The sequence below is a fragment of the Mytilus californianus genome, unplaced genomic scaffold (assembly GCF_021869535.1).
Source record: "Mytilus californianus isolate M0D057914Y unplaced genomic scaffold, xbMytCali1.0.p SCAF_2, whole genome shotgun sequence".
Taxonomy (NCBI): Eukaryota; Metazoa; Mollusca; class Bivalvia; order Mytilida; family Mytilidae; genus Mytilus; species Mytilus californianus.
Genome location: NW_026262668.1, coordinates 117891324 through 117919069, shown reverse-complemented (window position 1 = coordinate 117919069; position 27746 = coordinate 117891324). Strand labels below are relative to the sequence as shown.

Below are 27746 nucleotides of genomic sequence, written 5' to 3'. Positions count from 1 at the left end.
TTTCACAGGAAACTGCCCTGATTTTTCTTTTTGCGGACGATTCAGTCTCTTGCTTGGTCCAGGAAAATAGGCTGGGAATGGCAGTAGACTTAAGTCTCTGTATGGTGGGTTTGCGCCCTGAAAAAGGTTATAAAACATTAGTTTTTTGATAATTAAATGAACTTCCATTAGCAATGTATACTTTGTATAACTGGCGAAATATTAACTAGATTTATTCATTACAATCTGGATAAAACTATGTTTGCCTGATTCAATGTATGTTATGTAAATCCAAAGGACAAACAATGAGAGACTTATGCAACAAACGTACATTGTTTGTACCTAAATAACTATAATATAGATGAGAGCATGTCACTGTTTTGTTCCTGTTAACATTGTCATTGATATTTTTCAAGAAAGTCTATGAGGCATAGCTTATGCATTCCTGTCATTACTACATTAGCATAATTACTGCTAAAATAATTCTCAGTATGATATACCTCTTGTAAGAAATCATTATAATTGTAGCAATCACCAAAAAATCTCACACAGATCACATTGAATCGTAATCCAAAAAATTATGACCTCTTGAATTAACCACCCCCTTTTATTCTAAAACGATAATTGCGGTTGTAAACATACTTTGGTTTATTCGCATGACGATTACATATATAACTATATATTTGAAAAAGAAAATAGAGTTTTACCATGAATAGTTTCCAGCACGTAGTCTTTTTCAGTAAAATGTGCCTTGCAAACAACAGCTGATTGAGATGGACTCCACGATTTCATCGTGTTCTCGTCCAATCTACGTTTGGGCCATGGCGTTGATCCAACTTTTCCTTCTTTTTAAGTCATTTGGAAATGCATGTCCTCCTCTTAAATGACATCCAGGAACACAACAACAAGTACTTGGCATCGTTAATTAAAAATGTAACTGAAATAGTTGCAGTGCAGAAACCGGAAGTTGAGGAACAGGATCGGCTACCACGGCGCCACCTATTCAGGAACGATAATTTGCTACTTTATATAACTGCGAAATAACAATAACGTTAGACGGGTTCACGTGCATAGACAGAAATGCGCTTTAAATTGTATAATATAATTAATGTTCAGTCGACTCTTAATTATTATATCAACGACTGAAATGATTTATAGACATCTAGATTGCAGATAACACTCGAAATTAACCCGAGCTCTTTCCACACGGAATTCAAAATAATTCTAGTTTGTCAATCGGTTGACTGCTTATAATGCAAAATACAAATATATCAAAAGTTTTTAAAACTAACAAAACACAATGATCGTTTCTCTATTTCCCAATGTTAATGAAATGAAACAAAAAACATTTTACATCACAATAAGAAGAGGAGAGAATTCAACATTTCCGGATCTACTTAGAGCCTAATGACCCCCCACGTAGATAAGTTGGATATCGCGGATGGAAGGATTAACCCGGCAACTAGAAAGGCATTAAAGCACTGCCTTTAAAAAACGGGACCCAAAATTAAAAATCTAAATACACGGTTAGATTTGGCATATCAAAGAACCCCAATAATTCAATTTTTGATGAAATCAAACAAAGTTTAATTTTGGACCCTTTTGACCTCAATATGAACCAATTTGATAGCGGGGTCCACAAATAAAAAATCTAAATACATGGTAAGATTCAGCATATCAAAGAACCCCATATATTCAATTTTTGTTGAAATCAAACAAAGTTTAATTTTGGACCCCAATTTGGACCAACTTGAAAACTGGGCCAAAAATCAAAAATCTAAATACATGTTTAGATTCAGATTATCAAAGAACCCCATATATTCAATTTTTGTTAAAATCAAACAAAGTTTAATTTTGGACCCTTTGGACCTTAATGTAGACCAATTTGAAAACTGGACCCAAAATTAAAAATCTAAATACATGGTTAGAATTGGCATAACAAATAAATAAATGTGGTCAAAGATTTTACAAATCTAATGCGCCATACTGGTCTTCCTTTATAAATATGCATTTCTTTAAACATAATTTAAAAGCAGTGTAAGGGAAGTAACCAAAACGTATTTGGATTACCTCCCTTACACTGTTTTAAATTATCTTAATTGTTCATTAACCATTACTTTATACATAATTTAAAAGCAGTGTAAGGGAGATAATTTCAATGATGTATTTGATTTATCTCCCTTACACTGCTTTAAATTATGTTTTGTACTTAAGTATTTGTCCATTAATGAGGACAACCTTGTTTTTCCCCCTTTTTTGCCCTTTATTCTTAAACAGTTTGAGCAATAACCCCCCCAAAGCAAATCCTAACCATCCCTTTGTGGTATGGAAACTTGTAGTATAATTTCAGAGAGATCCATACACCGTTCCACAGTTATTGTCTGGAAACTAGAAAATGCTTATTTTTGGCCCCTTTTTGGCCCCTAATTCCTTAACTGTTGGTACCATAACCCCCAAAATCAATCCCCACCTTCCTTTTGTGGTATTGAACCTTATGGTAAAATTTCATAGAGATCCATTCACTTAAACTAAAGTTAGAGTGCGAAAACTAATGCGTCTTCGGACGACGAAGCCGGACGACGACGACGACGACGCCAACGTCATACCAATATACGACCACAAAAATTTTTTTGCGGTCGTATAAAAACAGATGTAAACACATTAGTGCAAGTGTGGGTTTCTTAGAATGTACTTAAAATGAAAAAATAACATGAACAAGTAAAGAAAAAACAAAATAAACTAGACAGAACTGTTTTAGTTGACTAAAATGTATGTTTCCTCTCATATATATCCTGTATAGACTTCCATCAAGAAAAAGAAAGGTACAAAAACACATTATAGTACTGATAAGGTATTGAAGGTACAAAAAACACTTTAAAGTACTGATAAGGTATTGTCATGGCAAATAAGAATATGCATATATATGTAAATGATTTTAGATGTTTTTCAATGTATTAATATGAAATGATCATACAAAACCTGCATTGGAAAGATCTAACATATGTGCAGTTTTGGGGTGGGGATCAGAACAGTATGAGATAAGTTTAGAATTTAGGATATAAGGGGATGAGGCATGACCCCAAGGTACAAAACCTATGATGTATTGTAATGGTCTTGCAATGACATTTAAAAGTATATATGGTTTAGGGGTTGGGATATAACAAATTCCCAAGATACTTGATGATTAATGAGATGAAGGGTGTGTGGCATTTCCCATTAACACAAAATCTATGTAAACCCCCAAAGTATATTAATAATCAATCAGTTGACCTCGAAGGTTAAAGTTCAATCTCCTAGGTCTTGAGGTTTTGTACCCATGAGCAAAATATCAAATGCCTATGTCAAAGGAAATAAAATGCTTCGCTGGGCACAGCTTGATACGACTGCAGAGGTCGAACCCTGAACAGTTGGGGCAAGTATGGACACAACATTCAAGCTTGATACACACTGAATTTGGATTGTGATTAAATATTTGACACAGCATAGGTTTCTGACACAGAATGAATTGGTCTAAGAACTTATAAATTATTAATTGACCTATTCAAACCATATCATTATTATTCGGCGTTTTGCATTTGCGCCGATCTGCATTTCATTTGCGCCGATTTTTTCTTTCACTTGTGCCCATTTTTTCTTTCATTTGCGCTGATTTGAGTACAGGTAAATTTATACAGTTGAACGTTATTTTTTTTATTTATAATTGTAATCCTCTTCCGTTAGCTAATTGTATATATGTTATAATTTGTTCATTGTAATGATTCTGGACTGTTATTCGTCGATCCTCTTAGTTTTCAATGGGTGCAGCTGCCCAGAAATGAGGTGCATAACTTGAAGTTGAGCATAATTATAATTATATAAGTACTTAGTACGTAGTCTAACAATGCATGACATTTGTCATCAGAAGGAGCGTTAGACATTATGTCAAACATGAAGCAGTCTTCGATTCCATCTGGGGGAAGGAATCGTAGCCCAAAAAATTGTGATAGCCATTTACCAGTGTCACTTGATTTGTCTTTATACTCTGTACTTAGCGTAACACCAGTTCTGAGCCAGATGAAAACGACAAAAATTTACTTGCAGGGGACAGCAGTTATATACATGTTATAATTGACCATTCATAACATATGTACAACTGGCGAACGGAAGAGGTTTATAATGATAAATAAAAATAACATTCACCTTTAGTTTACCTGTACAAAATCGGCACAAATGAAAAAATCAAATCGGCGCAAATGAAAGATTGAAAATCTTTAAAATCGGCGCAAATGTCATACGTCTTATTATTTGCTTTTACATATAAATCAGAAATAACCAATTTAAAATGGAAAATTTTAAAGAAAAAAAAAAGGAAAAAAAAAATCCCTCCCCCCAAATTTTTTGAACCCCCTTATGATTCATCACCCTCAAACTCAATCTAAGCCTTCCCTCTATGGTATGGTACCTTGCAGTACAATTTCAGAGAGATCCATACACTTGAACACAAGTATTTGTCTGGAAACTAAAAAATGCTAGTTTTTTTGCCCCTTTTTGGCCCCTTATTCCTAAACGTTTAGGGCAATTACCCCCAAACTCAAACCCAGCTTTCCCTTTGTGATATGGAACCTTTAGTACAATTTCAGAGAGATCCATACACTTGAACACAAGTTATTGTCATGAAACTAGAAAAATGCTTGTTTTTTGCCCCTTTATTGGCCCCTAATTCCTAAAATTTTAAGGCAATTACCCCCAAAATCAATCCCAGCATTTCCTTTGTGATATGGAACCTTGTAGTACAATTTCATAAAGATCCATACACTTAAACACACGTTATTGTCTGGAAACTAGAAAAATGCTTATTTTTGGCCCCTTTTTGGCCCCTTATTCTTAAATGTTTTGGGCAATTACCCCCAAACTCAATTCCAGCTTTCCCTTTGTGATATGGAACCTTGTAGTACAATTTCATAAAGATCCATACACTTACACACATGTTATTGTCATGAAACTAGAAAAATGTTTGTTTTTTGCCCCTTTTTTGGCCCCTAATTCCTAAAATTTTGAGGCAATTACCCCCAAAATCAATCCCAGCATTCCCTTTGTGATATGGAACCTTGTAGTACAATTTAATACAGATCCAAACACTTACACACAAGTTATTGTCCTGAAACTAGAAAAATGCTTGATTTTTGCCCCTTTTTGGCCCCTAATTCCTAAAATTTTGAGGCAATTACCCCCAAAATCAATCCCAGCCTTCCCTTTGTGGAATGGTACCTTGCAGTTCAATTTCAATGAGATCCATATTCTTGAACACAAGTTATTGTCTGGAAACTAGAAAAATGCTTATTTTTGGACCCTTTTTGCCAAGTTTTTGGCCCCTAATTCCTAAACGTTTTGGGCAATAACCTCCTTACTCAATTCAAGCTTTTCCTTTAAAATATGGAACCTTGTAGTACAATTTCAGAAAGATCTATACACTTACACCCAAGTTATTGTCATGAAACTAGAAAAATGCTTATTTTTTCCCCTTTTTTGGCCCCTAATTCCCAAAATTTTGAGGAAATTACCCCCAAAATCAATCCCAGCATTCCCTTTATGATATGGAACCCTGTGGTACAATGTCAGAGAGATCCATAAACTAACACACAAGTTATGTCTGGAAGTTACAAAAATGCTTATTTTTGGCCCCTTTTTGGCCCCTAATTCCTTAACTGTTGGTACCATAACCCCCAAAATCAATCCCAACCTTCCTTTTGTGGTATTGAACCTTATGGTAAAATTTCATAAAGATCCATTCACTTAAACTAAAGTTAGAGTGCGAAAACCAATGTGTCTTCGGACGACGACGACGTCAACGTCATACCAATATACGACCACAAAATTTTTTTGCGGTCGTATAAAAAGGATTTGTTGTCAGTTTTGTTGAAAGGGAGACATAATAAAAGTCAGAAGCTTGAATAACAGATTGTGCAATATGAGAGATGAGTTAGTTCATTTGTAGGAAGTGTGGCATGAAATTGGTAGGTCTCAATTGATAAGAAGCATTAAAACAAATTGTTCATGTAGAATGCTTATATGTTGAAAATAATTCCTTGATGAAAAGTAAAAAATATTCAAAGGATAAGAAGCATGAAAAAACAAGTTGCTTAAAATTTTATCAGACATTAAAAAACAAGAGTGCACATGCTGAAATGTCTCGCCTTCTTTACTAATCATTGATATTATGTTGATAGTCCTAAATATAAAGCTTTATTACAACTGTCACATAAACTTAACATTAACCAAGTAAACTAAACATTGACCAATGAACCATGAAAATGAGGTCAAGGTCAGATGAACCATGCTAGGCAGGCATGTACAGCTAACAATTCTTCCATACAACAAATATAGTTGACCTATTGCTTATAGTTTAAGAAAAACCTACCAAAACACAAAAACTTAACACTGAGCAATGAACTGTTAAAAAATGAGGTCAAGGTCAAATAAAACCTGTGTGACTGACATATAGATCATAAAATATTTCCATACACAAAATATAGTTGAACTATTGCATATAGTATTAGAAAAAAAGACCAAAACTCAAAAACTTAACTTTGACCACTGAACCATGAAAATGAGGTCAAGGTCAGATGACACCTGCCAGCTAGACATGTACACCTTACAATCATTCCATACACCAAATATAGTAAACCTATTGCATACAGTATAAGAAAAACAGACCAAAACACAAAAACCTTACTATAACCACTGAACCAAGAAAATGAGGTCAAGGTCAGATGACACCTGCCAGTTGGACATGTACACCTTACAGTCCTTCCATACACTGAATATACTAGACCTATTGCTTATAGTATCTGAGATATGGACTTGACCACCAAAACTTAACCTTGTTCACTGATCCATGAAATGAGGTCGAGGTCAAGTGAAAACTGTCTGACGGGCATGAGGACCTTGCAAGGTACACACATACCAAATATAGTTATCCTATTACTTATAATAAGAGAGAATTTAACATTACAAAAAATCTTCTTTTTTTTTTCAAGTAGTCACTGAACCATGAAAATGAGGTCAAGGACATTGGACATGTGACTGACAGAAACTTCGTAACATGAGGCATCCATATACAAAGTATGAAGCATCCAGATCTTCCATCTTCTAAAATACAAAGCTTTTAAGAAGTTAGCTAACGCCGTCACCGCTGCCACCGGATCACTATCCCTATGTCGAGCTTTCTGCGACAAAAGTCGCAGGCTCGACAAAAACTTGTTTGTAGGTCTGATATTTTACGATTTTGAATCCATTTAATGGAATTTTTTATATAAATTTCGATTTATACTTTAAAATTAGTCTATTTATATTTGTAACCACACATTCAATCACTAACCATAAGATAAAAATATATTTTTGATATTTCTTTTGTAGCTCTGAAAGATGACTGTATTAATGTCATTTAAATTGTCCAATAACTGTCTATGGTTCTTCCCTTTTCTCTTTCATGAAATGAATCACATTTGAAAGCAGTAAGATAATAGCACCAAATAACATGGAACCTCCTCCAAAATAAAACGAATAGTCATATTTTCCATTTATATCTTTAAGAAAGCCTGTAAAAGAAAGTAAAATTATAAACAATATGACTAAAAAGGTGTAACAATTTAAAAATGATAAATGCTTCATAGAGCAATATTTTCTTTCAAATATTTGACAATTGCCATATACATGTTTAACATTATTATTGTAAGACTTGTTTGTTGACCTAATATTCTCTAGTCTAATTGAGTGAGTCTAGAAACAAGGAACTATTTGAATCTGGAATTATTTTGAATTCTGGAAAATCGATATGAAATGTATGATGAAAATTAACTTACATGACTAAAGAGGGTTAGCCATGTGTGGCTAAGGTTCACGTTACTTGCACTGATATTTCAGTATAAAAATAACTTACCCCCTTAGCCATATCACTGATAGATTATCAAATATAAAATATATGGATTCTTTAGTCATTCAAAACTATAAACTTCGTTGTCTGTAAGTCTTCATTTTAAAATGTTAAAACTCAGCTTAAAGGTCATATGCAAGGGTTTTTAATCTATGATATATATATTTTAGTGAACTAAAATGTATGTCTCCTCTCCTCTTTATCCTATATAGACATCCCTCAAGAAAAAGAAAGGTACAAAGAACACATTCTAGTACTGGAAAGGTATTGTCATGGCAAATAAGAATATGCATATTTTTTGCCTTGCATGGTTAAATGTCTCTTCTTCCAATTATTGATAATCTGTTCTTTTTTTTTTAATTGCTTTTCAACATTGAGGCTTTGCCTTTTTTTTATATTACGCTCCCCATAAAAATAGTGTAGCTTGGATTTTTATTGATTTTCAAATGGTAAATAGGATGAAAAGAAACATTATATGAACATGGAAATATTGTCTATCTCTGTTATTGGTTTTTTAGTTTAAAAATTTCCTGCCACAAATTTCTGCAAACATTTTCATGATTTATCTCCCTTAAATTGTATGTATTAATCTTTTTTCTACTTGCTATTTTGTTTTATGTTATATATATTCGGTAAAAAGCTCTTCAGAGCTTATGTTTTTGTATTAATATATACCCCAAACTAAAATAAATATTTTGTATTAATATTTATGACAATAAACTGACACTCACCTCCAATTGTTGGTCCAATCAACATTCCTATACCTTGGAAAAGAATCATGATTCCAAACGAATAAGTTAATTTTTCTGGTCCAAGTAAATCTACTATAACAACAGATTTCTGTGATATATAAGATCCAACTAAAATCCCATAAACTCCACATGCAATAGCAATTGCTACATAATCAGTTAAATTTGGAATCACAAAAGACACACCACCAATAACAAACATGATACTATTGTAAATGTAAATTCTGTATGGTTTTATTTTCTTCATGTCTAAAATAAATCCAGCTAATATTCTCCCTATTCCATCAAATACTCCTGCTATAACAACAGAGAAAGCTGCCTTAGTGTCACCTCCTCCTATCTGTTTTACATATGCTGGCAAAAAGACAAACGCAGACTGGAATGCCAATGTGAAAAGCAAAATGGCAAAACAAAAGCATGCGAATCTTAAATCTTTCAGTAGAGAAAATTCAAAGAGTTTCTTCTTTGCTCTTTCTTTGGGTTTACTTTGCTTTGATTTTGTAAATGACACAACCGAGGAGATCCTTTTTTTTAAATTACTAAATGAATTATTTTTCTTGCTTCTTTCATTTTCCTGGAGCACTGGTATAGTAAAGTCTATGCTATCGTATAGGTTATCATCTAATCTTTCAGACTTGGGAAGTATTGTAACTTCTACATCTGTAACCATCAACACTTCAACTTTCCTGCAAATAAAGCATGCATGTCATAAAAAACGTTAATTTCATATTTCTCTACACCTGAATCGCCCTAATTGTGATTTTTAAATTTAGTACATAACCCTGTGTAGTCAAATATGCTTAAGCTGGTGTTTGTAACATATAATGACCTAAACATACCCCGAAAATTCTAAAATATGCAAAACCAAGGTAAAGAAACAGAAAATGCATGTTTCTGATACAAAAATTTAGACGGCTTTTATAATTTGAATTGTTTTATTGCTATAAAAAAGGATGTGATCTGTGGTATGATTGCAAATATTCATTAGAAACCAAAATAAAGAGGAAGTGAACAACTTAAGGTCACTGTACAACCTTCAACAATGAGCAAAACCCTTACTCTATAGTTACTGGTAGTTATAAAAGGCCATTCATTTTTATTTTAGTTTTTTCATTTAATCTGCAAAAGTGTTAATATCAAGATAGTTCAACTATCTAACATGCATAAAACATATATCCAGTAAGATTTGCATTATTTTATACTGAAAACAGGCAAAAATGTATAAATATTGGATTCATAGCAAACAGTTCAAAACAAATGAGAGGAAACTGAAGAAAAAACAGCAATATTGTAGCAAAGACATATTACAGCATTGTGAATGAACATGCATTTCTCTCAAAAACCAAAAATTGGTCCCTGTCAGACTGAGAATACAAAGCAACTTTCACCATTAAACTATAAATTGTGTGAGCACTGAATATTTGATTAAATAGTTAATTATAAATTCTGTGAGTTCTGAACCCAAAGACTTTCAAAAACTACGGCATTCAATAAATGTTATAAGATATATGAGAAATACCTTTTCTGAATTGCCTCTATTTTCCTGTGAACTGACAATGGTCTCATCAGAATTCCATAAATTGTTAAGTTGAGTGTTATTCCACCAATCAAAATAAAAGCTCCTGTAAATCCATAATAATCAAACAGAAGTTTAATTACTGGTGGGATAACGAAGGTACCAAAACCTACACCAGATGTCGCTACACCAACAGCCTTTCCACGCTTTTTATGAAAGTACAACCCAACAATCACAACAGCTGGACAATATGCTAAGGATCTTCCAATACCTGTAAAAAAAAATAAAACCTGGTATTATGACAGATTCTCAACATCATTCTGTATTCAGTTCTGAAAATTACAGCATGCAGTACAAACACAAACTCTTTCTTTTTATGTGAAATTAATCTTAAAATACAATTTCATATTACTTTTACATCATTTATTAATCTATCTAGTTTACCAAATTCATGGGCTCAACATAAAACTTCAAAATAATTGATGGATATCTGGTCCTTATCTTTAAACTGAACAGGTAAATCTTAGCTGTCAGACAACCAATTAATCTTGATTGCAATACTATTCTAGGGATAAAGTATTTAATTAGGGCTTGCTGGTTCAGTAATTACACCTGATGTGATTTTTTTTATGACCAGGAAGATGTTCCTGTGGTGGGCGACCTACATTTGCGGGAATTTGAATTTTGACAGGTTTTATTACATTTCCGCGAACATATGGCACCCATTGCATTTGCACCAATTTTTGAAAAATGCAATATTTCATATGCGCCACAGGGTTGTATTTCATTTGCACCATAAATAAATACTGCTGTTGCTCCAATTTACAGGTAAAATATAACAGAAACATTATAATATAACCTTTATTTGACGAACAAACTGTATTACGGTTGCACTAATTTACCTGAGTTTTTATCCTGGGAATGATCTGAACTTTATGGAATTTGAAAAAAAATAATTGATATTAATAAATTATATAATCAGAGAAGTCTTTATTCATTAAAAATTAAACAGCATTACATGTATGCACAAGTAAAGTCTTGAATACAATACAGTATGTATTTCCTGAAAAGGAACCTTCTAAGTATATAAACTATATTCTGCAATAAAACACATTACTCTCGAATTCAGTCCTTGCTGTAAAAAGACTCTGGTCCATTGTTGGAATAGGTTTTGTGTTTTCATTTGGCAAGGCTGTCAGTATTCTTGGCAATACTATAGACACACTGGTGACGTTATTTTCAACTAAGTACTTGGAAAATAGTTTGAGGCTTTCAATTTCAGGAGTGTCTGGCATTATATCATCTCATCTTTCTCCGCTGGCAGAAATTGCAATCCCAAATCCTTGTTGTGTGTTAACCACATTTCCATTTCAATTGACGATTTTAAATTATTTATTTATTAACAAATTTAAATGATTCGCGCAAACCTAGTGACCTTTTTAACAGGTAAATTGTGTGCAAACGTAATGCTTCATGTCATGCAAATGTGGAAAATTATAATCTGCTGTCTAGGTAAGGAAAAAAGTCTAGTCAAAAAGATTGCTTAAAATTCAATTTTTTCTTAATTATATGAAAGTGGCTAACTCATATTTTGTGTTCAGTTCAGCTACCTAAATTTCGCTGATAAGTCCCCAAAATGCAACCATTTTTAAACCCATTTGGCATACTCCACACAGTATATCAGTTTACATTGACTAGGTTTAGTTTTTGAGATTTTGCATAGGACTTGATTGAATATTATGTGTCATCATTGTTGTCAGGTAAATTACTCAGTTATCACGCATCAACTAAAATTTTGGATTTGTATAGTGATTTATTGTTGCTTGTCAAGTTGCAAATATTTCATGTGTATTTAGGTCAAGAACAAATTAACAACTAATAGAATAGTTAAGCTCATCAATTATTAAAGTTGGCCTGGAAATTTGGACTACCTACTTAAAATGAGAGTATGTTGGATAGCAGTAGAAATTTTGCATTGCAACAGGTCATATACAGACCCGTCAGTTGTTGCAAGGTTTCTTTAGCTTCCATAGAGTGTGGCACTCATCAGCCTTTAAAGGGCATCAGATTTAACGTTCCCATCCCTTTACACATAGTTGCATATCTATATATCCCACATAGCCAAAAATATGCACTAATTTAGCAACGGTGTAACTCTGTCGGGTGGGAGAAATCAAGTGATGACCATATTTCTATACTCCAGTCAACCATTTGGGTCTACTAGAAGAGATTCAACCATTCATCTTTCCTGTAAATTTTTTTCGTAATACCCTTATATATCATTATCAATTTTGAAATAGATCAAGGAGTATAACTTTGAAATGGCAATTGCAGCACCAGTGAAAAGTGCACTTTATAGTAGGTAACAAAATCTTACCACTTAAAAATCCAAAGCTGATAAACAGGAAAGCAATATTTGGAGCAAACCCTGATATTATCATGGAGATACATGTAATTATTCCTCCCCATACCATTGCAGCTCTACATGAAAATCGATTAGCAACTGCACCAGTCAATGGACCTGAAAAAAAGAACAGTTCAAGTAATTCATACAGTCAATATATATTAATTCATTTCAAGATAGTAAAAAAACAGTTTTCAAATACCGGTATTTGTTTTTTAATCTAAAATTATAAATATAATTGGTTTTGACTACCAAGTCAGGAACCTCTAGCCTTTGTTAGTCTTGTGTGTTTTTTAAATTTTGGTTCATTTGTCTGTTTCAGAGTTTAGAGTGGTGTCAATTTTGCTGAACTAGTATACATTTTTGTTAAGGGGCCAGCTGAAACCCGCCTTTGGGTGCGGGATCTCTTGCTGCGTTGAAGACCCATTGGTGGTCTTGGGCTGTTTTCTGCTCTTTGGTCGGGTTGTTGTCTCTTTGACACATTTCCCATTTCTATCCACAATTCTAACTACATTTTCTTAGCATTTTTTTAGTAATATGTGACAGAAAAAAGTTTCAACGTAAGGAATAAATATATAGATCATTTCCTCTAACCTAAACTGCTCCAAAAAAATTTTTTTTCCTATTGTTAAAAAATATGCCATTCCTTTCTGTTACAAAATAAAGTGCATGTACCTGTAACTCTAATTAAACTAATAAAAGTACATGACTCACACTCTAAAACATACATCTAGACATGTAATAAAGAGACGATTGGTAATTTCATTAATTCCATTTAAATGGTTATAGCTGTTAGACATATTGCCTAGACAATTTTTTTCTCCTGTTGGAATGCAAAGTCAATGTTTATTTCATGGGAAATAACAGGGAACAAAAAATCATCCCTTTTGTTGTAAATTTAATATAGAGTTTCCATTGTGAAACTGAAATATCTAAAAATAAGAAAGGACAGTTACTGCTGTGTATATAAGATTTATTTAAAGTAAGTTCCCTTGGGTAAATTTCAACAGAATATTTAGAGAATTATTGATTATTGAACAAAAAACTATCATCAAGGTAACAATAGGTGTTGCTGGATTTATCATTTAAAAGAAATTTAGATGTATCCTCACTGATTTTTGTCATAAACTGTGATTCATAACAATACAGAAACAAGTCTACAATTAAAGGGGCGCAATTAATACCCATGGGAATTTCTACAACCTGTCGATAAATTTTATTCCTGAGAGGTATATAGATGTTTTCAAGGAGAAATTTTACAGCTTCAATTATCTCATCACACCTCCAGTAAGAATATCTAGCATACAGCATTCCAAAAGAAAACTTTATATAAGTTGCAGCAAATGTGGCACCCATCATATTGTGTACATTTACATTTATTGCTTTTGCTAAAAAGGGCTGTAGGTCTCGATAATCATGCACAAAAGTTTTATGACTGCAAGGCCAGATGTCATCTAGATTGTGTTGCTTTAGTATAAAGTGTCATTTAATAGCATCCTGGTCAGATCGCTTCTAAAGCTAAAGAATCAACTAAAGATTTACTATAATTACCTAACATTAATCTGACTCCAGCACCAACACCACAAAGCCAAGCTGTTAGTGCTGCTGACTCATTATATCTCTCCAAAAACTGTAGGTAAAACAGACCAGCTGACCTTTCTACTCCACCTGCAATGAAAGTTTCAACTAATTTAGATAAAAGATTACTATTGGCCTACATAATGTTATGAATTAAAAAAAACATGATATGATATCCTAGCTAACAAAACTGGATTTTGGAATAGATGTGATGTTATTTGCCAATTATACAACTGTCTACAAGTTGATTTTTGTTATGTCATGAGCAAAAAAAAAAAAAAATTGTGTTATTTATTAGCTTTTTACTAAAATAAAACTTACAAAATTTGCATTCGATAACATATTTTCTGTAATATATAGCATTCAAATAATATTTTCATGACATATATTCAAATTATTGGTTTCATTCCTGTACCCATGGCAACAACCCATAAAAAATCTATTGTCATATTTTATGAACACTATATATATTGCAACAGGTTCATGTTCATACCATTTTTTGCGTAAACCCCTGAGGGTTTACGTAGTATATATTGGACGATGTCCATAGTCTTTCGGAACACTGGATGTTATACAATCTATTATACGTCCTTGAATGGATGTAAAAAAATATAGTTCATTAAAAATAACATTTAAATTAATTATGAAAGTACATTGCAAATTGAAATACACTTATTTTCTTTGTTTAAATATTGCAACATTATTTCCTTTTTAAAAAACAAGGAGGTCATATAACCTCCTTGATTAAAATAACAAATCAGATTGTTATAGGTGTATCTGGATCCTTTTTCGTTATTAGAATGTGAATAAATAGATATTGAATATGAAAAAAAAACTAAAACTGAAATCTAAATCTAAAATATATTTAAAAAAAAAATACATTTGACCATGCAGATGAAAGAAATAATACTTCAAGCAATGAAATAACGAATTAAATGTGCCGCTTTAATTACGATAGATAACCTTAAAATTAGTCATGCATGCACTTTCAGCAGACTTAACAGGGTCAGCGATAAGATATCAAATGTCTATTTATAGACACCGAGTGATGATAGATGCAGGCAGAGATAAGAAAATATAATTTCTATTTATAGTTATCTGGGCCAGGGAACAGATTATCTAACCTGTAGTAATTAAGGCTCTTCAAAATGTTCGTCAAAAAAAAAAAAAAAATTATTATTTCTTGAAAACGATCAGATGATGAATTTTCGGTTTCAATATATTAAATACGAAAATGTAAAATAGTGCAAGGAGATTTTGAAAGATGACAGGATAATTGATACTTAGGTTTTATGCATGTAAAATAGTTTTTAGGAAATTTTGAAGTTTGTTTTATTTATGTTATATTTTTATAATGTTGACCACAAGTAGCAGAGCTTTGTGTGACCATTGTGATAATGTTGTAAACCGATGTAAACGCGTTATCTATATATATATAATTGATTAAAAGCTCCTGGTCAACTGTTCTCATAACTGTGTAAACTAAACTTTCTCTGATGTCTTATATAACAGCTACGGTGTATGGGTTGTAAGTGTTTCTTTGTGATGTTAAAATCACATTGCAAAAACAAATCGGTTGTTGTACTTATTAATTAGATTACAAGACAGTAAGTGAGTATAAAATTATTCATAATTGATACTGAGAGAATCTTAATTATATAGAGCGACGCCTGTTGTTACCATATATTGACATAATGGCTACATTGAAAATTCAATATGGTTTTGTACATATTTATATCTAAAGCTTAGATTTCATAAACTTTTTAAGGAGCCTGAAAACTTCAATTCTTTTTGGCAATCTACTTTAAAATCATTATTGCTTAAAACATGTATACTATTTTATCATAAGTGTAAATATATAATTGAACCTTACTTTTATTGACGAGTGTTAATAATTTGTACTTTATAGTGCACATTATAGTAATACCATGGACTCTAGAGTTTAAGATTATTAGAACACAAGTTTATTGCTTAATTATGATTAATCTGTCAGAGAAAAGGATTTCATAACCAGTTAAAAAATTCAATATCTTAGCCAATTTCTTACTTAAACACTTTCCCAATTAACTACAAGTTTCAAAATCAAAAATTTGTTCAAGTAAAATTTGCATATAAATTGATACATTGTATGTGTCTGAATGTTTGAAAGAGATTCTTAATTTCGAAAAGTTATATGAAACTTTATTATTTTGTAGTGCCTGAGCTTTTGTATTTTGTCTAAAATGATCTTGCCATGTTTGTTTAAAATAAAATATTATTGGTATTAAATTGCTTTGTTGTTTGCATTTACGATTTCTTTCACTTAAACATAGAAGCAGCAGGAAACATGACATTGTATGACATATATAATTGAGGAATTAGTTTCTTTAGTATCGACTAATTTAATATTGAGTTAAAAAAAAAATTCAATATTGGAAATCAATGATTTTTTTCATTCAAAACTGCTTCAATATAAAAATCAGAAGATGTGGTATGAATGTCAATGACACAACTCCCTTTCAAGACACAATGTGGTACAATTAAGCCAAATTTTACAGGTTACATTTTTCTTTCAATACAAGCCATCTCAGTGATCAGTAGGCTATAGGCTATACCGTGCCCCCAAATGACTAGTATAAAACTATCCAGCACGAGAGAAAAAGGATAGGTCAATATAAGAAACCTACAAGGCAACTTCAGTTCCATTTCAATATTTAGATTATTCTAATGGAATTGTCAAATGTCAGAGGGAATGTCTGTTTTAAATGTGGTAGGAATACCAATGAGACAACTCTCCATCAAGACACAGTGTAGTCAAAGTAAGCAATTATAGGTTATAATACAGCCTTCAACACAAATGCTTGGCTCACATTGAACTGCATCCTACTAGGGGCCCCAAGACACTGTTATAAAACAATTCAAACAGGAAAAATCAAATCTAATTTAACTTCAAACCAGAAACAAAAAGCAAATATGAACTGCACCAAAAAAAACCCACTAAACAACATTCTTCTGACTTGGGACATGTGCTTATGAATACACCTGTTTTAAAAGAATTTACATACATACCATAAGACAGTAGTGTAACTTTACCATGTAAAAGACACCCTTTAAAAGTTAATGAAAAAACGTGTTCAAATAAAAAAAGGAACACCTTACAACAGTTCATAAATGTGGCCTTTAAACAAACTTATGTTTAGAAATGGGTATTCAGTGATAATTTCAGGTTTGATTATGTTAGTTGTTTTGTTGTTTTCAATTTAGTTTGTTTATTTATAAGTACAAGTTAAGGTGTAAGCTGTTTTGTCTAGGCTGTAAATAGCTTTCTTAATGAATTAGTTTTGGTCATCAAGGTGAAGAGAATACAGTGCAATTCAAATTATATATATTTACAATTAAACTTGAAGGCCTTTTTTCATGACCCACAATTTAAAATATAAGAAAACATCAAAATAAAAAGGGACATTCAAAAAAATATCTTCAAATCGAGTTAAAGGTTTTAAAAAGTTTGTGTTTTTAACAAAAGAGGTTTGTCATCTAAAACTTTTGAGAGCACAAAGCACACCACTTAAAATTACCAATGCTTACTACCCTAAGCATCACAAAAAACCTTGCAGAGCAGGTGTAAGGATCTTAATAATGAACAATATCAAGCCATTGTTCAAATAACCATGAACATATCTCAAATTCCAATAAAAACAGCTATTAAGTTTCATGTATTGTACTTTAATATCCGTAACGTGTAAAATATACTGTTCGGTACTAAATAATCGTCTTAGCAAATGGCTTGAAGAAAATGACTCTCTCTGCGATGAGCAAAACGGATTTCGGCATGGCCGCAGCTGTGAAGAACACATTTTCGCATTGTATTCAGTTTTAAATGATAGAAAAATCAGCCAGAAATCAACATACGTATGTTTCGTGGATATGAAAAAAGCGTTCGATACTGTAAAGCGGGATTTACTATGGTACAAGCTTCAAGTTATGGGAATTCGTGGTCAATTTTTAAATGCAATCAAATCATTATATGAAGATGTTCAGTGCACGGTTCGAGTGAATAATATGTTAACACTGTGGTTTGATGTGTCATCTGGAGTTAAACAGGGATGTATTCTCTCGCCTACGTTATTCTCTGTATATATAAATGACTTAGCCGACCGTATTAACAGCCTTGACTGTGGAGTGTCTTTAAGTGAAAGAACATTAAGCATTTTGCTTTATGCTGATGACATTGCATTAATCGCGCCGGACGAACAGAGTTTACAGTGTATGCTTAATGTCCTTACAGACTGGTGCTCATCTTGGAAGTTGTCCATAAACCCAGAAAAGACCAAAGTTGTTCACTTTAGACCGCAATCGTTTGATATTTTGGACTTTAATTTTACATGTAGTAATTATGATTTAACCATAACGGATTCTTACAAATATCTTGGGATTTGGCTTGACGAAATCTTACATTTACAAAAAATACCAAGGAGCTAGCAAAATCAGCAAGCCGAGCTTTGGGGGCTGTTTTTGGACGTTTTATTTCATCCGGTGGTATGTCATATAAAGTTTATACAAAATTGTACAACTCAATGGTGGAGCCTATTTTAATGTACGGAAGTGGAATTTGGGGAACCAAATCGTTTAGCGTAATTAATTCTGTTCAAAACAAAGCTTGTAAGTACTTTTTATCTGTGGGTAGAAATACGTCTAATATTTCTACAATGGGCGACCTAGGATGGACATCCTGTTTGAATAAACAACGTGTTTCTTGCACACGGCTTCTGTGTAAACTAACACGAATGGATCAGAGTAGAACTGTATACAAAATTTGGAGTTGGATATCACGTCGACGGAAAGGCTGGAATACGGAGGTGAAGAAGACGGTCAACTTATTGCAAATTAGGAACATTGTTAGTGATGTGACAATTAGTACAAAAGTAGCCATGAAAAAAATCATTGAACAAGTTAACACCATAAATAATACAGAATGGCAAAGAGAACTCTTTAACGATCACGGAAAAGATAATGGAAATAAACTTAGAACATACAGGCAATACAAAAGTAACTGTTCCGTGGAACCGTATGTTTCAAAAATTATTCCACGGTCGTACCGACGTGTAATGGCCCTGTTTCGTGCAGGCTCACTCCCGTTAGCCATCGAGACTGGAAGATACACCAAGCCGCCAATACCTTTTGAAGATCGTTTATGTATTTATTGTTCTGACAATAGTGTTGAAACTGAGAAACATTTTTTATTGAACTGTTGTCTATATAATGATTTAAGATTTGACCTTTACTCAGAATGTTCACAAAATATTAATAGTTTCGAAAATTTGAATGATGATTTAAAATTTATACAAATCATGAATTGCTCCGAGATTCAGCCATTTTTATGTAAAAGTATTTATAAGTTTTTTATGCGACGTAAATTGTTTACATAAATTTTTAACCGTTTTTATGCGACGTTAATATTGTTTACTTAAATATTTAACCGTGAATAATCATTTTGATTTATTCTGTTTATTTACATTATGCATATTAGTTTTTTTTCTAGATATCTTTACGTAAATATTTTCACATATGTATCATGTGTATGAAGTTTTAGATAAATGTAAAGTAAATATTTTTTTTTTTACGAAAATTTTTTATATATTTTTCTTTCGTTTTATTCATCATGTTGAAAATACTCTTAAATCATAGTTATTAGTTTTAAATATTTATAGTATTTCAAAGTATTGTTGGATTTTTATATTTGTATATATTTTGTGCAATGTGTCTCATAAGCCAAATTGATATGGCTGGGTATTGATTGTTCTATGTATGTTTTAATGTTATTGTATAATATGTATGTCAATCAATATGTGACACAATAATAAAATAGATTATTTTTTAATTTTAATTGCATTTCTTTTTTTAAGCACAAATAATCATTAATTGATTAAATTTCTTCACATTTGTATTTGAACATAAGCCTAGAAACTAACTCTTATCTAAAAAAAACAATTATCTAATATTTAATGCCAAACAAGCATTTGGGTTTACAATTGCATTTCTTTTTTTAAAGAAAGCAACTTGTATGGAATTTTTAATTATGTCTCTACAAGATCTTTTAGGGTGCATAAAAATCGAATTTTGTAGGACAAATTCCATTACATTAACTTGATCTTAGGATTTTCCTTTGTATAATATACTTTTATCTTGCCTTATGAGCATCTATCACATTACTATGAATACCATTCTTTGATATATATTTTTACTTTTATTTACAGCATACAGATTTTTAAAGTTTACAAATACTATCAAGAAATTTTATGGGAGCTATGAAAAAACATGAACTTATTAAACAGAAGTCCATCAATAAGTACACACAAATTAGTACAAAGTATCCAACACAGAATTACCAATTATAAAATGCACCATATAGCTACTGTATACAACCACCCATCCATAGCCTCCATCTGGAACTGTCACATGTGTACTTTCAATAACCACATTGCATTCTGGGTCATCATCATTTATATCTGATTCTTCTGAAATAAAAGAAATGTGTACTAATAACACACCATTTTTCGCAGAAAGTTTCTGCTTTATCTATCAATAATGAAGTGAATTAAGATATGTGTCATCCTGAATATATTCCTGTTCTGGAATGAACAAAAAGTCATTCCTGCACAGTTTCTTTTTAGTCCAATGTCAGTTAAAAAGTCCAGGGGCAGATCCAGGAGTCCTGATATATCTACCAGGTAATCAAAAAAGGGTGGCTTACTCCCCCACGCCCCCCCCCCCCCTTCCCTGAATCTACCACTAAATTATAGACAGACATTAAGGTCAAGGTACAGTAAATGGGCTATGTCGCAGATTTTGGTAAAACTTTGGATACACCTATGGCTTTATGAACTATATAACTGACAATCGAAAAAATAATACATTTATCTCTTTTCTTTTCTGATTTTCTTTCAAAATAGGTGAACATTTGAATAGAGAGCACAAAAAAATCGGCTAAAACATGTGTAAATTTGTCTTAAAATCATCAAATCTCCAATTTCTGAAGTCCATAGATTTTTCTTGAAAATTAGTATGTTGTTGATACATAAATTTCCATTCAAATAATGTTAAATATGAACACATCAACTGGACAGACAAACCAGTGAAAGTTTAGAAACTTTTTGGACTGTAAAAAGAGTTGAGTATTAAAAACTCCATGTGGAAAAAGTTGGAAAATCTGAGATTATTAATAATTGGGATAAAATAAATTTACCCCTATTGGAAAAAAACAACAGTAATCATATCATTGATTATTATACAAAAACAAATTAAATATCAGTTTTATATCATTTTACTATCTTCAAGAATTATTATTCCACTATCTTGGAATAAAACTTTAACAAGGAACTAAATATCTATAAAATGACAAGAAATATTTACTATCCCAACAGTTAACAAGTAGTAAGACATATATACATTATTCGTTTAAATGAAACTAAACCTTCTTTGTCATAGAGTTGAAATGTTTCAGGGATGTCGTCATGGTTTTCAATGAAATGACCATTTTTCTCATCATGCCTAGTGACCTCGTTCATGTCTGTTTTGGAAGAAGATTCCATGTCTAAAATGTCCTTAGGTTGTTTTTCCATGCATTCATCAGATCACATATTTTTCTTTCTGTAATCTTTATACTATCTTGTCTGTAATATAAAATAAAGATATATGTCACACCTGCTTTACAGCATAATCCAAAACAGCAATTTGATTGACGCACGTACTGCCTTTCTTATTTAATGTATGAATATTCAATGAATATCATTTACTTATAAACTCACATTATCAATAAACTTATCACTGGAAGATGTTAATATTACTTTATTGGAGTACAACTAAAGAGTTTGGCTTTACATTTATGAATTCATTCATCTAGAAAAAGATTGTACATAGCTGCTATTACAACTACATTCTCTCTCTTAAATGGTCTAACATTTGTTAGTTTCAGCAAGTAGAAGAGCCCTTAGAACAATCTTGCTGATGGATATCTTTTCAGCTGTGTGGAATGTAAACATACAGTACACACATGGTCATTCAGTTAATATATACAGTCACTTTAAGAGGTAAATTACATAGTAAAATTGAGAATGGAAATGGGGAATGTGTCAAAGAGACAACCCAACCAAAGAGCAGAAAACAGCCGAAGGCCATCAATGGGTCTTCAACACAGCGAGAAAATCCAGCACCGGGATTCAGCTGGCCCCTAAACAAAAATGTGTACTAGTTCAATGAAAATGGACATTACACTAAACTCAAAAACATATAAATGAACTAAAATTAAAAAACATACAAGACTAACAAAGGCCAGAGGCTCCTGACTTGGGACAGGTGCAACAATGCGGCAGGGTTAAACATGTTTTGTGAGATCTCAACCCTCCCCCTATACCTCTAGCCAATGTAGATGTGAAATACCTGAACGTATAAGATGTCTGCATGTTGATTAATAATGAAGAATGATGTCCTTGTACCGATGATAAAAATTTAGTAAATGTTTTGACTAGTTTGTGATATCGAAAACCCTGGTGTAATAATTTTTCAGTAATACAGAGGTTTCTTTCGTTAAAATCAAATTTGTTGTTACATACACGAGTGAATCGAACAAGTTGAGATATATAAACACCATAAGATGGTGACAAGGGAACGTCACCATCTAAAAATGAATAATTAACAATGGGAAATGAAAAGTCATCTCTTTTATCATAAAATTTGGTATTAAGCTTCCCATTAAAGATATAGATATCAAGATCCAGGAAAGGGCAGCGTTCATTGTTAGTATTAGCTTTATTTAAAGACAGTTCAGCAGGATAAATCTCTTTAGTGTACATACTGAAGTCGTCATTATTGAGAGCCAATATATCATCCAAATATCTAAAAGTGTTATTAAATTTTTGTATCAGATGTTGTTTCGATGGGTCTTTGCTGATTTTATCATAAATTGTAACTCATTACAATACAGAAACAGGTCCGCAATAAGTGGTGCACAGTGAATGCTTGTGATTGTTGGTAATTTACTCTGAACATGCTGAAATATGTCTATGTAAATGTATGCTGCATATGAATACATCTTTATACTGCAACTATACTTGTTGGAAATACTGTGCGAACACAATTTGTACAGTGGAATTGCATTGACCATATAGTTATTTATGATATACAGTCACTGACATATAATGCCTTGTTTGTGATGTTGATATGCGTTTCTGTAGGGTTTTATTTATGACATCAATAAGGAATACAGGTTAATGTTGAATTATGTCATGATGTCACAGCTTTTGGTTACAGCTTTTTCTTTAATCAGGTCTTCAATAGTACCTTTAAAACATTCATTTCCTCAAATTTTTTAGGTAAAATAAGCATCATCCAACAATTCCCTGCTAACAGAACCTGAAAACTGCAGTTCTTATTCTGTAAATTCTGATATCAATATGAAAATTTAGTTAAATATTATGTTAATGCTAATCTTTTGAACTATAATCCATTGAAATACATGTGTTCAGACAGTTGAACTATATGTGTGTATGTGTGTTGTAAATGGCATTTTTTATGGTAAAATATAATCAGATTTTTTTTTAAATCATGAAAAATAAAAAAAAGAAAAATACAAAAAGAAAAATACAAAACAAAATGTAAAAAAAAAATCAAAGTTAGCTGTCATAAATGTATTTTAAATATATATCACATATTAATCTCATTAGTTGGTGTACTAAGAGACACCACCTGGTCTGTCTGTAATAACTTTTCAATCTATTAAACTACTGAGAATGAGATTCCGCTGTAGCGTGACTGGTTGACCTTTTTTGTTTTAAGAACAATTGTAAATAAGATTTAAGCAAGTAGAAATATCAGTTAATTTGCATGTAAAATGGTGTTTTTTGTTACAACATTAAAATAGTTTTTGATAGCCAATTATTTTATGATCAAAACACTGTAGATGGGAAAGCTTTTTATACATGTATTACACTTGTTTCCATTCCTTTGCTCATCAACATGGGGTTTTGATTTTATAAATAAACTGGTGAACAGGGGCGTAGCTACCCGGAGGAACGGCAGCACGTGCATCCACGTCGTTTTTACAAAAAAAAAAAAAAAAAAAAAAAAAAAACAGAGAGATTTAAGGACAAAGTTTACATATAGGAATTGGTCTTTCTATGTATGCATTTTAAAAACTACATAAAGAATAAAAGCAAGAAGAATACACATGCATCGGAATTTTTAATCCTGTAAGACATGTTTGTGTACGATAAATACATACAAATGGTGTAAACGTAGCGGAACTTTTTATATTACGGGCATTGTTTAGAAAATACCAGCCACATAGTTGTCGGTACCACCACCATAACGTATACTCGCTTTGAGTGCAAAAAAAAACATAATCCCTTTAGGGTTAACAAAAAAACTTGAAAATTATTATTTTCCGCTTTGCCAAAAGCACACATCTTACTAGAACGAAGACTCTTCAACTCGTATCGATTCTGGAATAATGACTGTTACCCTGTGAACTAGTTCAAAATGAACTAAGTATGTAGGTCTTGACAACACAAATAGTTCATTTTCACATCACGTCAACGTATTCTCGTCCTGTGTGCATGTAATATTTGCCACCGGACATTAATAACCATTCAGTCAATCAATAGTTTCTGTATACTAGTAGATGAGAAGTTGGAACTGCTATTATTATAAAAAAAAGTACATGTATTACGTTTTTATTTATTTTACAAAAATAAAAACAATCTTGTATATAGATTCGATAATTCGAAGTCGTTTCTATATGGGCCGGCTATACGAATGGTTGATCGTAAAAGCATTTAAATAAATTGTTAATTCTAACTCGTTTTACTGGACTATTAGGTCATTCAATTTTAAAAAGAATTTTCTGTCCAAGTCGGACACTAAACTGCTGATTCTTGTTCGAAAGATACACCAAACTTTTAATACACGTATCTTCACTGTTATCATCTCGATATTGCCACAAAACTGGTCGAACGCATATGTATTTGTTAATTGCTAATTAACAAACGCAGATCATGAAAAAGAGTACCATTCCCTCTGAAAAAGTTCATTAATTTCAACTTCGAAAATTCCTAACTGCGTAAAATTAGAAATTCCCATCTCTCTCTTGTAGAGTTTACCCACAAAATTTTTAAACATCTTAATACATATATTAAGCAAAATATTGGAGAATGTGTCCACTAAGTATTTGGTATCCAATGATGTTTATGTTACAGAAACTCTAGTCCAAATAATTATGACGTCTTGAAAGACTATTATATTTTTTTTTCTTTGACGCCTTAGGAAGGCGTCAAAGCAAAAATTTAAAATAGCCTTCCAAGACGTCATAATTATTTAGACTACAGAAACTCCACATATAGTATTGTGTTTATGTTTATTGTTTGTTTTTTAAAATCTACTTTGCTCAATACAAATACTAGCATATGGAACAAATCTCTGTGATTTTAAAAGCTTTCAGTACAAAAAACGCAAACGACAATATTAAGTCTTCATTCGACTCGAAGTTAAACAAAAAACCACAACAAAAATATCCAAGTTTTATTTGGACCTACTGGGGGCCTTAGGCGGCCCCAGACCCCTCGCCCTTTAGTTTGTGATTCCACTTCATTAAGAAGGTAGCTACGCCCCTGGTGAATGACAGGGAGTCATTCGAGGAAAACACGTCATAAGACATTGGGACATGAAGATATTTGCTTTTTCGACGTCAAATTCTTCCGGGAAAAAGTACCTATTGGAAGATTATGTCTACAAATACACCTTATCGCTATTTAGTCCAATCCGGAAAAAACAGTCATTTAGACAACTTCCTGTTTGGGTCAACAGGCCTTGAACAGGTAAACAACAAAGGTCATCAGTAACAAGCTGAGGGAGGGAAAAACTTAGAAAGCGATCAATACGAAACTTTGATAGATTATGATTCACTTTTTTCGAAACTCAAATTATAGTCAAAAAATATTTTGTTTGAAGTATTTACGATGTTTTAAACAGATCTCATTAAAAAGTATCATGCATGGTGCATTGTTTAAACAGGGCCCCATATAGCTTCAACTGGATGAAAAAGTTGTGTAATTTTAGAACTTATCCGGAATGGAATAAATAGCGATTAGATGTATTAGGGATACAATATCATAAATCTAGCTGGGATAGTCCTAGTCCAAATAATTGCGACGTCTTGAAAGGCTATTATATTTTTTTTCTTTGACGCCTTACATCGACAGGAAGGCATCAAAGCAAAAATTTAAAATAGCCTTCCAAGACGTCATAATTATTTGGACTATAAATTATTTTATAGCCCCAGTAAACAGGTCAGGAATAAACACCAATTGGTGGATTATACCTCAATTGATGTATAATCCACCAATTGACATATATTGGTATAGACCCATTGACGTATAATGCAAGTTTTTTTGCTATAAAATGCTAGTGTGAGATAGGAGCATCATTTTGCAACTTACAACCTATTTTATGACCATTATTGAGTCCTCCGAAAACTTTCGGTTTGTCAAAGCCTGCTGCATCTCTTGAGAATGCATGTGTACAACAATTCTTTTGATGAAACATCTGTACTATTGACCATGATTGACTTTTAATAATGAAAGTCAAGTATTAACAAAGAGCTTCATTCACCTGTGGAGTTGTACTCATAATCACATGACTGCAGACAGTATTGATGTCCATTGACAGGTGATTAGTGATAAATTTGCCAATCAAATATTCCTGACCTGGTAAATAGTCAAGAAAAAAGTTTCTATAATCTGCAACTGATGTTGTCAGTCTTTCAAAAATAAACTATTCATAATATATTCAGAATCATTTTGTGCAAACAGTATTAAACCATGTACCGTAATTAGTCGACTTGACATTCACGTCATGCATTGCCCTCAACCTAAATCCTGACCTTGTGATAAGTTTTTTGGGAAACGGAAGTTGATATTTACATCTTAAATCTGTGTTGCGTTTTAAAATAATATCTTGTTATGCCGGTACATGTAAAAATATGATTTCTCAATCGATTTATGAATTTCGAACAGCGGTATACTACTGTTGCCTTTATTAATCTGTAAATTTTATAAAGTTTAGTATCAGCAGACCAAAATAATCTAAACTGCCGAGATAAAAAGACAAAAAGTCTTAAAATCTGTAAACTTCTCATGTAAAATGTCATAAAACTGTAAACTTCCCATGTAAAAAGTCATAAAAACTTTAAAAGTTCATAATGTAAATAGTGTATATAATGTTGTGGTGTTATGATTGTTAATTTTCATTATTTTTTGGTGGTGGAACTGTTCGACCATAGATATAATGGCTAATATATCTATGGTTCGACATACGAAATCATGGTTACCCTATAAAGGGTGTAAAGATCCAGAGAAGAAGGTAGTTTCAAGGAATCCCTGATATCTCGGCCTATAACAAATTCGGACTATAACAAACTCGGCCTATACCAAACTCGGACTACTAGGAGAATATAAGTGTGATGTTTGATGTTGTTTTCTTTATTGGAAATTGATTATCAATACTTAATTTTAAATTAATTATGATTTACAATTAATTAAATAAATTACGTTAAAAAGATATGTATAAAAAGAAAAG

At 32.0% G+C, this 27746-nt stretch overlaps 1 protein-coding gene across 1 annotated transcript; it reads right to left on the bottom strand.

Moving 5' to 3' along the window:
* Window positions 1-5364: 5364 nt before the first annotated feature.
* Window positions 5365-27044, bottom strand: LOC127728647 (monocarboxylate transporter 14-like). The gene is made up of 8 exons (XM_052236184.1): window positions 26996-27044; window positions 21592-21790; window positions 20507-20635; window positions 14112-14228; window positions 12534-12677; window positions 10160-10427; window positions 8623-9326; window positions 5365-7556 (listed from the first exon to the last, which is right to left on the bottom strand). Exons 2-8 carry the CDS (start codon window positions 21737-21739, stop codon window positions 7423-7425), a joined length of 1644 nt encoding a protein of 547 aa, XP_052092144.1. The 5' UTR covers window positions 21740-21790; window positions 26996-27044; the 3' UTR covers window positions 5365-7422.
* Window positions 27045-27746: the final 702 nt, after the last annotated feature.